The sequence below is a fragment of the Bemisia tabaci genome, chromosome 2, assembly GCF_918797505.1.
Source record: "Bemisia tabaci chromosome 2, PGI_BMITA_v3".
Lineage (NCBI taxonomy): Eukaryota > Metazoa > Arthropoda > Insecta > Hemiptera > Aleyrodidae > Bemisia > Bemisia tabaci.
The window spans coordinates 42,512,252-42,529,610 of NC_092794.1; the positions used below are offsets into that span (position 1 = coordinate 42,512,252).

Genomic DNA, 17,359 nt, shown 5'->3' on the forward strand with positions numbered 1-17,359 from the left:
CACGAGAACAGTTAGCCGGAGCTATCGGATGCGGACTACGAGTACCTGCAGCGCATCGAACCCGGCCCCCACCCGCCCCCCGTCGCGGCCCCCCTAAGCCCCCCCCCCCCTCCGCGGACAATAAGTCTAGGCCAATGGGTCACTGTCAGTAGACTATCCTAGCTCCTTTAAGAGCTCCATTTCATACTCAGCGCCAAGTCGGCCCCCTCGTCATTTCCGCTAACGAGTAGGATGTACCATATCGATGGCCCAAGTGCCAAACCACTTATCTCCAGTTCGGGGTTGCCACTATAGTGTATTTCGTTCCGAAAGTACGCTGATCGTTTCTTAGTGATAAAGATGGGAAAAGGAAGTTTAATACTTTTAGACTGAAATAATGTGGTTTAACTAATAGAGAGTCTTCAGAGTTTTGAAAACTTTTAGGGCCCTTTTTTTTTCAGTTGTATTTTAGTTTTTCAGATATCTATGATCGGGAAGTCCCGGGTTCGATTCCCGGCCAGGCGACCCAAGTTTGATGGTCTCGAATAATGGTTGCCTGGGACTGGTTGTAGGGACGGAGGAAGGACGGGACTAAAAACGCAAGGATTAGCCCTTGTGGGCTATTTGAAGTTGTTGAAAAAAAAAAAAGATATTGCTCATTTTAGCGATACCTGGTAACTTGACATCACCCATACCGATTATTAACGCAAGGGATTAGGAATAGGTATCTAGACGAAGTATGAATTAGAGCACTGTGAGAGAGAGAGGGGGAAAAAAGAAAGAAAGAGAAAAAAAATCCTCAAGCCCTCATGAATGATACTAATTAGCTATAGGTGACGAGTGCTGCAGTAGACCATGCCCAATGGATAAAAAATGTTACCACCTGAATCAGGGCCGGATTAAGGAGGTAGCCACAGGGGCCACGGCCCGCCCATGGCGGCAAATCTACAGGGGGCGGCAAATTTTGCGATTTTTTTAAAAGTAGGTATAAACAAAATCAAATTTAGAAAAAGAAGGACAAACGAGAGAAGGCGACAAAATATCTCATTTCTTGAGAGTATAGTGATTTCTAATTTTGGCGGCCTTTTGTGATTCAAGAGAAAGCACCTTTAATTATTCGAGTTAAGAGAGAAATTAAAAACGCAATTTGGCCTGGAACGGCGCGACTTAGAGAGAAATGATGACGAGGACTTGAGATGAAAAGGAGAAGCCTCGGCGCGGCGATCGGCATGTAACACATATTAGCGCCTACAAGACTGCACGAATACTTCACGCATTGCATCAAACACAGAGCGGTCGTTGCAGTCAGCGTGAAACGGATAGCGCCTACAAGAATGCATGCATACTTCACGCATTGCGTCAAACACAGTGCGATCAGCGTGAAAGGCATAGCGCCTACAAGACTGTCTGAATACTTCACGCATTGCGCCAAACTCGGTGCGGTCTGCGTGGCGCGGCGGCGGAAGTTAAAATCATTTATCCCTATTTACGTTTGTTCTTTCATAATTTTTTCTTCTATTTCTTATGAAAGGAAGGCCTTGTCCACACAGAGATAGGCTTACGAAACTTAACTTTCGCGCAAAGTTCGGTGAACTTTTGCTAGTATTGTTGACAGGGCTTTCCCGAAAAATGTGTTCAACACGAGTAAACGCATCTTATGCACGCCTCCTCCGCTGGCACGTTCATTTGATGGTTTGTTATTGATGTTTCAAAACGAATGAGAAGGGGGCGGCAAGTAGATAAATCCGGCCCTGACCTAAATCAAAACGCTTCCTGGTACAGATTTTTGGCAAAAATATGACATTGTTTGCTTCTCTCTACACCTTAACAGACATTTACCTGAAAAACAAACAAAAAAAGACAAAATAATTTAGTAAATGAACACGAGAAAAGTAGAAAAGTTTATCAACTGATGAATTTAGGTTACTTACTCTTTCTTATAGGCTACTAGACAAGGAATGAGTTGAAGCACTACGCAACACTTTTCCTCCTAAAAAATGTCACAAAAAAAATGAATATCACAGAATGGAGAGGTAGAAAATCAACTCCTGAACGAAATATGAGCCTTCACAATTATTAACACTGCATGAATGAAAAAAAAAATACCAATGACGTGATTTGTTTAATCTAACTTTCATTTGGATTGCACTTTGCAATTAGGAACTACAACATCTGGCTCAAGTTAAAAACAGCTTATATGTCATAAGATTCCCTATGCAAGTAGGTGTCTCAATGGATGAGCCTGAAATTTTACTTCTTAAAGAACAATATAGTCCATTTGATTCGTGTTAAAAGAATTTGTTAATGTCATCGTCTAGGGGTTGATTCTGGAACTGTCCGTTATGTTAATCAATTTCCACCTATAACATTTTGAGACGAAAACATGTGATTTTTTTCTTCAAGTCAAGATGAATGTCTAGTGGCCCATTACGAACTTGGAATGGATTCTCAGAGAAGCAAAATGAGGTCCAATTTAATCTAACCGTTCTACAGTTTCTGACATTTATAAGTGTGTTTCCTGACAAAGATGTGGCACCTCTGCTCCATGATGTGCGGGGCCTTTTGTTCTAGACCGAGGAATTCAATGCCGGCTCGATTTCGCTACCGTTTGATGATACCATTCACGATGCCTCCTAAAACACGCTCAGCTTATGAAATCAAACTTTCTATTTTTCAATTAATTTCGAGAAAAGTGGGGCTAAAAAGTCGTGTCAGCTGACATGCGGATTCTTTTGTCTCATCTTACCCAGCCGGATGCCTGGCGTAAGGAGGAATTGGTTTCGATGACTAACGTTTCTACTAGATGATTGATGCATGTCAAGATGCAAAAAAATTCACTTCCCAGCCGATCTTTCCTCGAATTTGACACACAGGGAGTTGGATTTGATAAGCTCATCGTGCTCCGAAGTTGTAAAAAAACATCAAATTAATTGATGATAACAACAGTGTTCCCATTTCCCGGGACTTTTGAGATTTTCCTGAATTTTTCCCGGAACTTTTGAAATTCCCGAAGAATCCGGATCTTTGACATTTCCCGGAACTTTCTCGGAACTCTTGAAAAAATCTACAAGGAACCCCGGAATTTTTTACGGTCATGGAGTCGGAGACATTGCGACAAAAAATTTCCGGTTCCCGGAACTTTTGACGGACATGGAATGGGAGCACTGGACAACGAGAAGTTATTAATCTGCGCCGAATCCGCCGATATTTCGCACAGGGCCCTTTGAAGCAAACATAGTTCATATTTACATATTTCCGAGGTGCTCGTTATAACCATGTTGGACATTCGGTTGCCGTTTTGAAACGGTAATAGATAAACATCCGAACTTTGTGTCAAAAAAATAACGTCAAGGTCCCTGCTCCCTTTGGAATGGGGGAGGGGGGTTACCGAAATTTTAGTGGGCCCATAAGTGTATAGCTCTCTACTCTCTAAACTAAAGGACTATCATGGTACAACCCTCAAATGTTTTGGGGCCAAAAAGCCCTCTTATCATGGGGCACGTCGGGGACGTCGTCATTGGCTATAGATTCCAAAAGGGGAATAAGCATTCACCCAGAAGAAAGGAGAAAAGAAAACAAACAAGATATCACCGAAGTTCTGGACGTAATACAACTTCTGAAATCAGTATTGAACAAGCTTTGACGGATATTGCATTTTTATGCAAATTACATTTCATAAATCATATATTCTCAGCCAGTCAATTCCGACGGCTTCAAAACAAACGAACAATACGACTGACTGTTACACGAAGGTGGATAGTGTCAAACCGCGATTTATGGCAAAATAATTGACGACTAAATAAGTGCCGAAGGACGTGAGGAATTCGAAATTGCTATATACAGACGTGATACAAACTGTGTGTTAAGGATTAAATTGTTAGGCTTTTCACGTGTGATCAATGCAATTGCGATGCGCCATTTAATATTTACAATCGCTGCTCAGTCGATTGTATTGCTTGTATGCAACATTACAAAATCAATTAAAAAAAAAAAAAAAAAAAAAAAAAAAAAAAACTCACTATAGCACGAAGGTATTTCATAATTTCTAAATTATAAGATAAATATACGTGCAAGTGAGAAATATTTTTAAAAAATGTATCATATTCTTGTGCGACCTCAAGGACGAATTAAATTAACCTCCGTTTTTTATTTGTTAGCCTGACAAAACCCTTGATATTTTTCAGTTACAGCAAGCTGTGGAGTTGAAATATACAATAACGTGACGTATTTCGTGAGCCCGGATTTTCCAGCACTGACACAAGAAATGGGAGAGTGCATCATCAGGGTTAAGAAATTGTCTTCAGACATCAGTCAATTCAGATTTGATCTAGGCCATTTTCAGCTGGTAAGTAATGTAAAACCTTTGAACTATATGCACCTAGTTTGAAATTCATTACAGTGCCGCAATAATAATAATTTCTTAATCGTCTTGAGAGGTGCAAAAATTATGTCACGCTTTTGGAGGGGAAGAAAAAGGTCTGTCACGGCGTCTCACGCTTAATACCTTGGGATCTTCCTTCCTTTTTAGCTAATTTAAATTCAACATAATGAATTTAGTCTATGTATTCTATAATTTAATTAAAACAATAAACCATGTTTAATGCACCTCATTTGCGAAAGTTCTCTCCTACTGTATGCCTTACAGTATTTACCATGCGCGGTAAGAGCTTTTAATCTCGGTGACAAATACCGTAGATTTTTATCTATGTATTGAGGGTGGTCGAAGACCTATTTGAAGGGGCAAGAAAGGCAGGGATTGGAGTTCCAAAACATCGATTCATGGACAAGCCGTCATGATAAGCTCTCCAAAAATTCTTCAATATGAACAATTATGAGCTCCGCATACAAATGTTAGTAGGTATGAAATTTGGGAAAGGAAAAGGCTTACTGAACAATGCTCATCAAGAGAACTGAGGAATAAGTATGTATTCAATCTATTATTTGTGAAATAATTTTCAAATGTACAGTCCGTCATTTATCTGGAAATAGTGCGAAAGAATGAGTTGTGGAAAAATATCCCAATGGCTGAAGTGCGAAACCACGTATCTTTATTGCGGTGTTTCAAAATTCCCGCTCCAATAATTTTTTCAAAGAAAAACAGGCCAACTTTATACCTTGAAATTCATACAGAATATTCTACTGATAAAGAAGAAAAATGATGGAAGCTTTAAAGAAATTACGTCGCAAAGTTTCCTGCAGAAAAAATAAAGTATTACAGGAAGTCTGTAACGTTGCAAACAGAGACACGTGGTATCACACTTTGGTCATCGGTCTCTAAAATTGGCATTCGTACAGAATAAGAGGACCTCTGTAAATGGGGATGGATATGAATGTTCGTATCTCGTGTTTCTCGAAATTAATTTTCAATTATGAATCATTCTGTATCATCCTTGATTGATTCTTAACATGGTATCCCGATTTCAGGGTCAACCAAACCGCAGAACAGGAGTCTGTGATACAGATTTGTTCTTGATTGGAGAAGGCACTCATCAAGAAGTCAAAATCTGTGGCACCAACAATGGTCAACATAGTAAGTTATACAGGGTTTCCCAAAAGTCCGTTTTATTTATGTTCCCGAAATTATGTTTCCAAAAACAAAAGAAGAAAATCATAAATTCGCGTCTTTCTTTCAAAATGGATCCGATATAGCTTCAATTCAGCAGAAGTTTTAGTATAGTGCATAGAATCATACTGTCACGTGGGTTTTTATCAATGGTACCAGAACTACCGGTTTTTGTCTCGAGACATTTTCGGTCGATTTTCAAAAATTCGAGGCAAAAGTAAGGGGCCCAGTTCGACTTTCTCTCACGAAAGAACGTAGCCACATTTTAGAGTTGCCAAATTTTCCCTCACGCATTGTGTCTTTAGCAGAAGAATCTTGAACATGTGTAACTACAAATTTTACTGATGATTCTTCAGGTCTCATGATGCGAAAATCAGGAATATTTTGAACACAAATTACGCAGTACGCTTTGTAAAAACTTTACTTTTTCGAGTCAATTTTGCAACCTTGGAATGAAGTTACGTTCCTTCTTCCATGCAGGAAACAAGTTTTGCAAAAATTGGTCCAGTTTTAATGGTGATAAGTTAAGAAATTGAGAAGTTTAGTTATTGCACCGTGCTAATTTGTAATCTGTACTTTTTTGCAGTTTATTACGATGTTGACGACGTTAATGAGCCAATCGAAGTAAAAATTATAGCTACACAACCCAACATTTATCGACTGTGGGAGATACGGGTGAGCTAATTTTAGGTACATGCCAAATTTTAATTTCTCTTGTTTTTAAGTTAAGCAGCAAATTAAGGACAGACAAGAGCGAATCACAATTTGATTTTGTCAGCTCTAATTTTACGAGTTACCCAATTTAAAAAGGCGATTGGAGGAATAACTGCGTTTTCCAAGAATCGATTGTTTTGCATACAATCAAAGGTTCAGTTACATGATCAAATTGAACCATCAAACTGAAGCTCTGATTGGTGGAAAAAGACCTGAGGTGAGGATGCGACCAATGAGAGGCCCAATTTAATGGCTCAATTTGATCGTGCAACTGGAACTCAATAGAGGAAAAACAGCGTTCCAAACTTTAAAAAATCCCCACTGATCCATGCACTGTCAATAAAATCAATTACTTGGAGGCAGACACGGAGCGGCGGCGCAGATCTTTTCGGAGACTTAAACGCTAGGGTAGCAAAAATAGACGTCATCAAACGAAGAGGATACAGCCATGAAGTGAATTTCAAAGTAAAAAATGTCGTTTATTATAGAGCTTTAGTAGGTATGAGTGCGCGACCGTTAAGAAGAAAACAACCCCATAAATTCAACAAATCCAATACCCCCCCTCCCCCCCCCCAAATACCCCATCGGCGAAACGTCGGAGGGGACCATAAAATTCCATCAGGGTCGATTACAAAGAGTGACATATTTTCCCCGGACCTCCTCTACCGCGCTAAGGAAAAACGCCATATGAGCCTTCAGACGTTGCCACATTTTCTTTGACAATCAATAATTTGTAAGAATATTGTGAATATTTTTCTTCTAATTTCTCAGGTAATTTTTTGTAATTGATCTAAAAAGGCTGAAAATTTCAAGGAGAAATATCGACAATTTTCCTCAGAAATAAACATTCTTCCCAACTTCAGGGGGTTGGGCCGCGTAACGGCCAGGGGGCGTAGCCTCATAGTTTTCACCTATTCACCAATTCACCTATTCTCAACATGTAGAGTAAATATGTTTTGAATATGAATGTTTTGCCGTCTAAACGAACGGACATCGAGCGCTCATCGTATCTCGTATGTGTTCATTTTAATGAATGACTTTCCACTCATCGCAACACTAACATCCACTACAATTCTATTGAATTTACTATTTCCTTTTCAAAACTAGGGAAAAATTTCCAGAAACCTTATTCTGCGGACTTTTTCCACTTCATTTTTAACGCGTGTGAATTTTTCATTTTACAGATATCTCAAATTGAATTTAAACACAGAGCTCCTGCAGGATGCTTACAATATTACAGGGAGCCTTCTGGTAAGCAGTTTCAGGTTTGTTGATATTATGCCTCATTAACTTAGTATGCGATGCAATTACACTCATTTTTGAAAAAGAACATAATTATGTTATGCTGACTTTTTTTTTTAAATTCAAGTTTTACCTCCTAATATTTGCCTCCATATGAGTAACGGCCACGATAAAAAGTTCTTCTATTCTCCTCCATTTCTAGGTAACCTTAACAAGAAAGTTTCATTTTAGCCTATGTTTTTATTTTGAGGCATGCACGACAATGATGACACTTCGCACACTCTCTCTTAAATATCTCCTGAATGAGCAGAGGCGGATCCAGCAATTTGGCAAAATTGGCTTGCCTCCGTTTGAATCTCTGTAGAAAAATCGATTCTTGTTAGAGCACCTGGTCTCCACGAAAATCGATAAACTTCCATAGGTTTAAACAGAAAGAAAAAAATGTTGCCAACTTGCCGGGTCCGCAAATGTAGGAAGTGAGAAAGGGTTGGACTAGAGGTATCTTTTCTTGTTAGAAGGAATGTGTGGCCAAAATGTAAGATTATACTTAGCCCTTGACCATACTCGCTTTTTCTACATGCATCCTAGGTTTGGTGAAATTATGTCCCAATCATTTTTGTTTTCCTAACTTTAGTTTAGTTAGTTTAGTGCTTGAGCTAGTTGGATTCGAAAATCTAATATCACATCAATTTAGAAATTCCAATTTGACCGATAAAACCAAATCTTATTGCAGATTTGAAAACGAATCCCAAAATTGGACCATAAAGAAATGCATTCACTGGTTTCCTACCGCAATATCTGAGCGTAAAGTCTCAGAAAAAATTATAAATGTGGCTTCTCAAAACCATATTTTGTGCTATATTACCGTTCTCTACGAGAACTAGAGCTTTCGGTCGCCAGAATTTCAGACGTCATGTATAACATCCTGACTACAGATATTCAACTTTTAATTCACAGGTATCATTCAAACGATGAACTTTGCGGTAAATGGTCGTCATTTAGCCGATCAAGATTACAATATTTGCATGCGCCAGGAGACGGGTAAGATAATTTTACTCATAGATAACACTTACGAAACGAATTTGCTTTACAATTTTGCTCACTGCACTCTGATCCAGAAATGGATGCATTTATATTTTAGCCTTCTTTCCATTGAAAACGCCAGAAGTTTCCGGCGAATCATATCCTGTCTCATTATTTTCAGCCTTATTTCCCCAGATTTTAAATTCATCGCCATACATACTCATACACGCACATACATCGCAGACAATTAGCAATCGCAGGCACTTAGCAAGCCACTGAATGAATAGAAACGCACAAAAAATTTAGAAATAAAAGAAAAATATTAGAGTACTATTATTTTGCCTTTGAGGAGAACTGACACTTTTACCTCCGTTAAGACATGAAAGAGATAGGCACTGTCAAGAGAGGTTTTAGTGGGAACCGCGACCTCAGTTGGGTTCAGATCGGACAAGCAACTAAACTAACTCCGTGACAAAGCGTAGAGTATCACAAAAATTGAAGGCGCTCCAAGCCGCGATCATGATTTAGATGGCCAGTACCTACCCATTTAACTCTTACTGTGCTTATGCGCATTATTGAGTTTTATCCTAACAATACCTACCTGAACCACTTGCAAATTGTCGATAATTGTTAATTACTAATTGCCTGCGACATATTACACTCTTGAATATTAAATTTGTGGCTAATAATTTAGACTCAGACTCATTCCGCGCTGTCAGGGCAATGAAAAATTGCTCACAATTCAGAGATATGGATTGCATTTTGCAGAAAGGAACCAAGAGCATTGCAATGTTGCCAAGATTGTGCAACTTCTTTTGCCTTGGGAGGAAAACCTGATCATCTACAACCATTTTTTATTTTACACGCTAAAAACTGTAAACTTAAGACAAAAATCACCGTTTAAATTTCATATTTTTTCAGGATTTCAATTGTTGTATTGCAAAGGATGAAGTTGCACATTCTTAGCAACATTGCAATGTTCCTGGTTCCTTTTTGCAAAATGCAATTCATATGATCTCTGAAACATGCCATTCCACAAAAGAGACGCTCTACATGATTTACTTTGTTTGAAAACTTCTACATAATGTTTCAGGGATGTGCTCCATAGCCTACGAGCCATGCGATGAAAATTCTTTTAAAATTGGTCCACCAATTTCAATGGAAGGTAATATATTCTTGATGCACTGATAATTTTCAAGCAATTAAAGTTATTTCGTACGTAGGGAAACCAATCATATGGTAAACGAGAATTTCCATAAATGATGCCGCAAAAGACTCAGCAAGGTCGGCCACCGAGTGTTTTAAGTGACAATATAGTTTTTTAATCCGAATCGGAGCTTCGTTTTCTTTTTTAAGAATGGGTCTGTTGATCATGTAAAGGGGACAGCCATAAGTTTGGATTATTTAAGAGTAAAACGGCACAAAAATCACGATGGTTACATTAAGTTTGAAATTCACTCCTTAGAGCGCAATTTGCGTAGTTTGAAACTCGCGTCTGGCGGCAGTTTCCAGTCACCGTATCTGGAAACGAGCGACGGATGAGAAAAATGATAGTCCTTTCAGGCATTTTATGTCTTAATTTTGAAGGCAAAAAGCTATATTATACTATTCGAATTCCCTTCATAGCTACGGGATATTAGTCATCAGTTTTCAATCCAGCCTAGATCAAATATGAAAAAAAAGTATGTATTGTTCAAGGCCACGTGATTAAAAAGCAGTGAAGTCCCACTGAGCTATTGGACAGTGATCCTTCTGATCTTAAATTATTTAATTATTTAGTTTCTTTAATTATTACTTCCAGACGACCCTGGATCAGGAGATGATAGTATACCACTTTCCGATGACGTGGGTCAATCGAGAGGATGTCAAGATCGAGTAATGCTACCATGTGATATAGAGGAATTTATTACGGTAAGTGGCAATCTCCTGAGAATTTTCTGTCCAAAACCGAAACAAATGACGTTTAGGTAACAAACTGTGCAACAATTTGACGTAACAACGGGTCAGTTTCGCTGGTCTCAGAATCGCGTTTTGATGCTTGATTCTTGTGGCTCAGCTAAAAATAGTAAAATCTGTCCCAACAATAACTCCCTACAGCATGACAAATTGCCTCTTAATTTAAAGCTGGAATGAAAAGAATAACCATCTACTTTTAAATTAGAAGTAAAAATTAATAAACTGAGCTGAGAGATATCGCGCTGTGAAAAATTCGGTCATGGCGTCATCTACCGCGGTAGTGACACCCTTGGTTTCTTCCACCTTGCTTTCATCAGTCAGGGAGACACAGCCTTGCACTAGAGTCCCTTTATACCCAGAGTTACGACAACTCACTTTTGGTTGGGCCAGGATTGGGCTGAAAGTGGCCTAAAAAAAAATCCAATTCTGATTGGTTCTCGCTCATGGAGGCCGAAACTAGTGCACCAAGATGGCGGTACCTCGTATGTGAACAAGAATAATGAAAATATTACCTAATTGTGGTTTATCAAGAGTAAATTGTTATTGCCATCGGTCCAAAATGAAAATAGATTAAGAAATTATTCACAAACCAATCTCATTTTCTTTTTAATTGATCAATTTGTTGATGTTGTTGTTTCTGTGTGACAGACATCGCAGGATTCCTGATCCTTATCCCCCAATATCGTTCGTTTGAGTGCACTAGTTTCGGCCTCCATGGCCAGCCAAGGTCGGCTGCCAGTCAGCTGATAATCGAGTTGTCGTTACTCTGGGTATAAAGGGACTCTACCTTGCACTGGATCCTCAATGTGAGACTCGGATGAAAGCAGGGTGAAAGAATCCAAGGGTGTCACTACCGCGGTGGATGACGTCATAAACCGAATTTTTCAAAGCGCTTTACCTTGGTAAATACTGAATGTAGAGAGTCCCTCTTTGGACAGATCTTATTAACATTAAAACACGATTCTGTGACCAGCGAAACTGGCTCAGTGAAACTGAAACCGCGCACTAGTCAGACAATAATCATACTCCTGACGATGGTGCTTTACATTGGCGGATCCAGCAAATTGGCAACATTGTTTTTCTTCATTTAAACCGATGGGGATGTATCGATTCTTGGAGGAGCCAGCTGCTCCGACCAGAATCGATTATTTAACATAGGTTTAAATGGAGGAAATCCAAATTGCCAATTGCCAAGTTGCCAACTTGCTGGATCCGCCTGTGGTGCTTTAAATCCTCCGCGCGTCCATCTCTCTGAAAAATTCTCTGATCTTAGGGAACGGAGGGTATGGTATGCACGGAAAAATGGAAACATTAAAACGTGAATTTTGGAAAAATTAAAACGTGAATCGATCGACAAATTATAAAAAAACCGGTGTCGATTCGATCGACATGAATTGATCGAAAAATGAAAACGTGAATCGATCGGCACCGATTCAAGCAACAAATTATTAAAAAACCGGTGTCGATTCGATCGACGTGAATGGATCAAAAATGAAAACAGGAGTCGATCGACACCGATTTCGTCGACAAAATTTGATCGATTCACGGGCTTGTCGATCGACTCACGGGTTTGTCGATCGATTCACGGGTTTGTCGATCGATTCACGGGTTTGTCGATCGATTTACGGTTGTCGATCGTATCTGTATCGATCGATTCACGTCGATCGACTCACGCATCATTTTTCGATCCATTCATGTCGATCGAATCGACACCGGTTTTTTTATAATTTGTCGATTGAATCGGGGTCGATCGATTCATGTCGATAGATTCACGTTTTCATTTTTCGATCGATTCATGTCGATCGAATCCATACCCTCCTTAGGAAACCCCGTTTGACACTGCGGTAGCTTTCCTTCCTTTCAAACTCTTAGGTATCTCTACACTCTTCACACCGTTAAATGTTCCAGCCATTCTCCACTTCTATACCTTGCACCGAGCACCACCAGTAAAACCTATGAAACAACGAGTTGAGCTACATTTTGCAGTTGGGAACTACAATTTCTAGCCCATCCGTGAAAAAAACTCAAGTGCATAGGGATACTAAACGTGCATATTGAATTTAAAAATCCCTAGACCTTTACTAATTCTTTTTTGCTTTCTATTTTTTCTAGCCTGGAGGTGGCCCCAGAGTATGTGATCTACTTCACTGTGGGAATTCTTTTTGCTCAGGAAGTGACCTACCTTGCAGAATTGAAAGTATGTATCTCGCGCTCCTGATTCTTTCATGGTCCTTTTTTCTTTCTTTTTTTTCCCAATTAATAAATATCAGGGATTGTCACGAGGGACACCCTGAGAGCAATGTTTAAAAATGCATTATTTATTGTTAAGTATTAATTAAATATGAAGAATACTGGAAAAACCTGTAAGTTCCTATTCGAATGTTCATGTGAATAGAAAATGAAGTAATGCATGCAACTTCACACATTGCGCCAAACCGTGTAGTCGGTGTAAAGCACATGATAGCGCCTACAAGACTGCATGAATACTTCTCGCATTGCACCAAACGCACTGCAGTTGATCAGTTGGCGTGATTCGTATATTAGCGCCTGCCTACACGACTGTGGGAATGCTGAAGGACTGCGTGTCATCATGTTTTCCTTTCTGCTCTAGTTTTTACCATAATTAAAGGGAAAATATGTATCCTCATTGTAATAATTCAGAAACTCGGATTATATTTAATTTTTTTTTTTTTTTTTTTTTTTTTTTTTTTTGGTTACACTAAAAGAAAATAGAATAACGAACGAAAATATCGCGTCGAAATTTTCGATACTTTTATTTGAGATCATTTGGGCAAATTTGCGGAAACTATTCAGAAAAACTGTGTGTGGCTTTTTAAAGACATCCATTAAAAATAAAACATTATAGAGGTGCATAACGCTGCAATCAAGGTAAATATACGCTCTCTTTCGGGTGCATCCATCAGGTTTTGAGTCTTTCATTCAATCTCTAAAAAACTTGAACATGGTTGTTCTACGATTTTTTACGTGTAGTATTAGCGGCCACACGCCCCTAGTTTACTTTTTAAATATCCATGAAAGCTCTCTGGGCCATTCGTGCTGCGAGGGCTATCCATCGCAGAGAGACATGCGTTAGTGAGGAGGGAATAGACAGTCTTCCGCGATGTCGTTATCTACCACAAACAACCAAGGTGACCAGATTAACGCTTCCTCGTTCAATATTGAATATTCACGCAAACGTGTGAGTTTTTAGCACCAGGAAAATTCACGCAATCCTATATGCATCTCCAAAAAAAGAAAAATGGATGCATTCGCGCAATCCTATCGCAGCCGGAGTTTTAAATCAGTACTTCTCGTTGCGCGAATCGTGTGAAAGTGAAATTTTGGTCATATAACATGATCACAATGCTTTCGTACCTTGTTTACTGGTCTAACCGTGTATTTTTGAATAATAGAAAGGACACGAAACATACGGTAATTTTTCCAAATTTTTCGTAACGACATCAACATCAAACCACAAATCAATTTTGCACTTGTTTTAACAATTCACAGATCCCGGCACACTGGAAAAAAACACATTGGATCTAGAGTCTAGACTCTTAAAAATATCGACAAGAAAAAATACTCTTATTGCTTCAATCAGATTTAAGCTTAAATCAAGAACCAAGCCTCTTCATTTGAGCGGATTTCCTTTTGATTTAAGCTAAAATCTGATTGAATCAAGAGTCCTTTTTCTTGTCAATGTTTTCAAGAGTCTGGACTCTAGATCCAATGTGTTTTTTTTTTTTTTCCAGTGCACTGCCTCTAGGATCTCTGAAAGTTACAGCAAAAACTTTAACCTGGCCATCTCTTATGGGAAACAGCCAAAGACATAAAGACGGAGTGCTCGTATTTAAAAGCACGGGGAAAAGTGAAGCCTGGTTTGGCGCTGGGTGCTTGTGTGAGTGTGTAAATGAGCGCGGGAATCCATGGCGGCAAACGGAAATTTGATTTGAACTTGTCCTCTTGATTTTTCCACATTTCTTCTTCGAAACGTATTTTAAATGCCTAAAACGAATATATTAAGAAAGTTGGGACTGCGTCCTACTATAATACATTTACTTTTGCTCGGTAACAGGCAGTAATATCAGATAAAGTTAGTTTTTCTTCTGCTGATGGTGGTTCTGCCGGTTCAAACAGGCCGTTACAGTCGTAGATGATAGTTACTCCCAAATGAAATTAATCGGTCGACGACGGACCAAAACTAACCTAAAGTTATACAAATATGAGTGTGTAAGTGAATTTGGGCAAAAATCAACCTAAAATACTTTGTTTCCGCAATTTTATTTAGTTCCCGCCCTACATTTGAATTTCAAACTTGTCCCGATTTCGCCGCCAATCCTATAGCCAATAGTAGAGGTGATTGAAAAGAAGCTTCATTTTTTGCTTTTAGCGCTCCGTCTTTATGTCTTTGGAAACAGCCGACAACCACTCTGTCAATCTTTTATCATTTTCATACGTATTTAGCTACATAATTTCCTTTAAATGTTGCAGGTAGCACGTTGCCATTCAGCATACATGTCCAGTTCGGGCCGGCGATAGCCGAGGAGTCCCCGGAGGATAATTTAGGAATGTGTTTAAAATATGATCAGCAAGCGTGTGTAGTTTAGGTTAAACACACGGCCAAGGTTATTATGAAAATTTAGACTTTAACAAAACCACCGATTTAAAATTATATAATTGAAGCTGCCATGTACATTTCATCATATTTTGTCTTATTCGCGTCGATACAAAATTGCATACTGCGTGAGCGTAGTTGTAGAAAACGTGCCAAATAGAGTTTTATTTTCAGGGCATAATACATTTGTCCTAAATTTTACTTGATATTGAAATTGAACCTGTTGCAAGTGATAAAAATTGAATAAAATTTTATACGTTCATAAAATTCCCTTGTTTGTATGGTTGTCTATTTAAGTCACTGTAGTTGTCCTCTAGTCATAGAATCGCATGCTGATCAAAAATGGACCTTTTCGGCTGGTTGAACAAGAACGTTAACCTGGTGCCCCCTTTCCATTTTTCCCGAGCGACCATTTGGAGTTGGGAATTTATAGTTTTCTTCTTGCGATATGTTGATGCCTATCTACAATTTTTTTCCAATCAGGCCCGAGAAACTTGAAAATTCGCTGTCAGTGTTCTGCAGGATGTGTGGGATCGAAAAGAGACGGAAATGCCTCCCCGCAATTAAAGGCGTTTTCAAAACAGCAAAGTCCCTATTATTTTGTTTTATTTCTTACCACTCGTTTGTTTTAATCCTCCTATAAAAACTACTCATTTGCAAAATACAATTCTAGCCACAACGCACTTTAGCTATGCATTCACGACTGCAAAAATGTCAAAGGAAATCGACAAGGCCAACGTGCATGAAGGCTATTTCCATTGTAATCTTCCGTCGCATTCTTACGGCGCAATGATACAACTATTTGAACTCTCCGGAATGCGTGAGGTATCACGCCGCATTTGAAGGCGTTTTCAAAACAGCCAACTTCCGATACCCGGATTATCGTTTTGCAAAGTTCCGATTACTATGTTTTATTTCCTACCATTTGGTTTTTTTTTCAATCCTCTTATAAAAACTACTCATTTGCTGAATACACTTCTGGCTGGAGCGCACTTAAGCTATGCATTCACGTTTGCAAAAATGTCAAAGGAAATCGACAAGCCCAGTCCCGTCGGGATATAAAAGATCCAAAAATTTTCCAGGGGGGCGGCCTCCCCTCGGACCTCCTCTCTTTCCTGGGGGGTCTATCCCCACCCTCCCACCCCCGTGGGGCCCCTCACGATGCGTCGCCGCGACCTAACTTTTTTCACGCCAGTCCGAGCCTGTGCCTCCCTCCCCCGTGCCTGTGTCCCTAGATCACCATCTGCAGTTCGAAATGTTTAGTTTCTTTTTCCAACGATATTTTGATGTCCCGTGCAAAGTTCTTCTCTTTCAATCTAAGAAATTTTAGACCGCGCTTCAACAATGGAGTCTAAAGCGACAAGTGACATGTCTGGAAAGGATGTTAAATCCAAGTCCCCTTGAAATTTTTCTTTGGAAACCATATGGAGCCTGAAATTTTGAGTTTTTCTCCAATGATATTTTGATGCAAGTGGAAATTTCTGTTCTTTCGGTCCAAGAAAGTTAAAAACGTGTTATGATTGCTCCTGAGGATGCGATTGTTTTGAAGAGAAATACTTTTCACATTATTTTATAATCTCTCTTAAATTTGTTGATTATGACTGTTTTGGTCTAAAGGGAGTTTAAAACACTGCTGCTCCAAGGTTTAAAGAGGCTATCTCGGGAGGACTGTTAAAGATAGTTGAAAGCAAAAAAAGATTAGGAGTTCGACAAAAAATATCAAATTGAACATTTATTCCTATAATTCTTGAGGATACTTAAAGAAAAGAAAAAGTTCAACTTTTTTCTAATATTTATCGACACAAATAGATTACCTACCTAGATATAATTTTAGAGGGGAATTTTCTTATATTCCTACTGTGAATGATAACATATGGTAGGTACTAGAGTACCTACCTGTATAGGGAGAGTACCGACAGATCGGTTCATGGAGGGCTTAGGGCCCAAAAGTGCAGCCACCCTTCTAACCAACTTCTAACGCACAAAATTTCACTGCCAGTCTGCAGATTCCAATTCTAACCAAGATGGTTAAGAATGTACAGAAATGAGCGTTCTTCCGCGAAATTGAGTAAATTTATGCAAAAACTGAGTCAAACACGTGCTTAATAAAGGACGGTTCGTAACAATAGTATCAGTAAATCGCTCTGGATAATTGAAATTCATAGGTTGGCTGCCCTTTTGGGCCCTAACTTTATTCGCGGAGGCATCGGTGAAGGCCTGATGGACTTTCGGAGTTTCAGATCTGTCGGTACTCTCCCTAAACAGGT

At 39.1% G+C, this 17,359-nt stretch overlaps 1 protein-coding gene across 1 annotated transcript; it reads left to right on the forward strand.

The window, feature by feature from the left end:
• Positions 1 to 4,165: 4,165 nt before the first annotated feature.
• On the forward strand, positions 4,166 to 15,359 carry LOC109040068 (uncharacterized). Its single transcript, XM_072297338.1, has 9 exons — positions 4,166 to 4,324; positions 5,404 to 5,509; positions 6,129 to 6,217; positions 7,441 to 7,507; positions 8,456 to 8,539; positions 9,615 to 9,686; positions 10,323 to 10,432; positions 12,590 to 12,674; positions 14,969 to 15,359. Exons 1-9 carry the CDS (start codon positions 4,244 to 4,246, stop codon positions 15,082 to 15,084), a joined length of 810 nt encoding a protein of 269 aa, XP_072153439.1. The 5' UTR covers positions 4,166 to 4,243; the 3' UTR covers positions 15,085 to 15,359.
• The last annotated feature ends 2,000 nt before the right edge of the window (positions 15,360 to 17,359 follow it).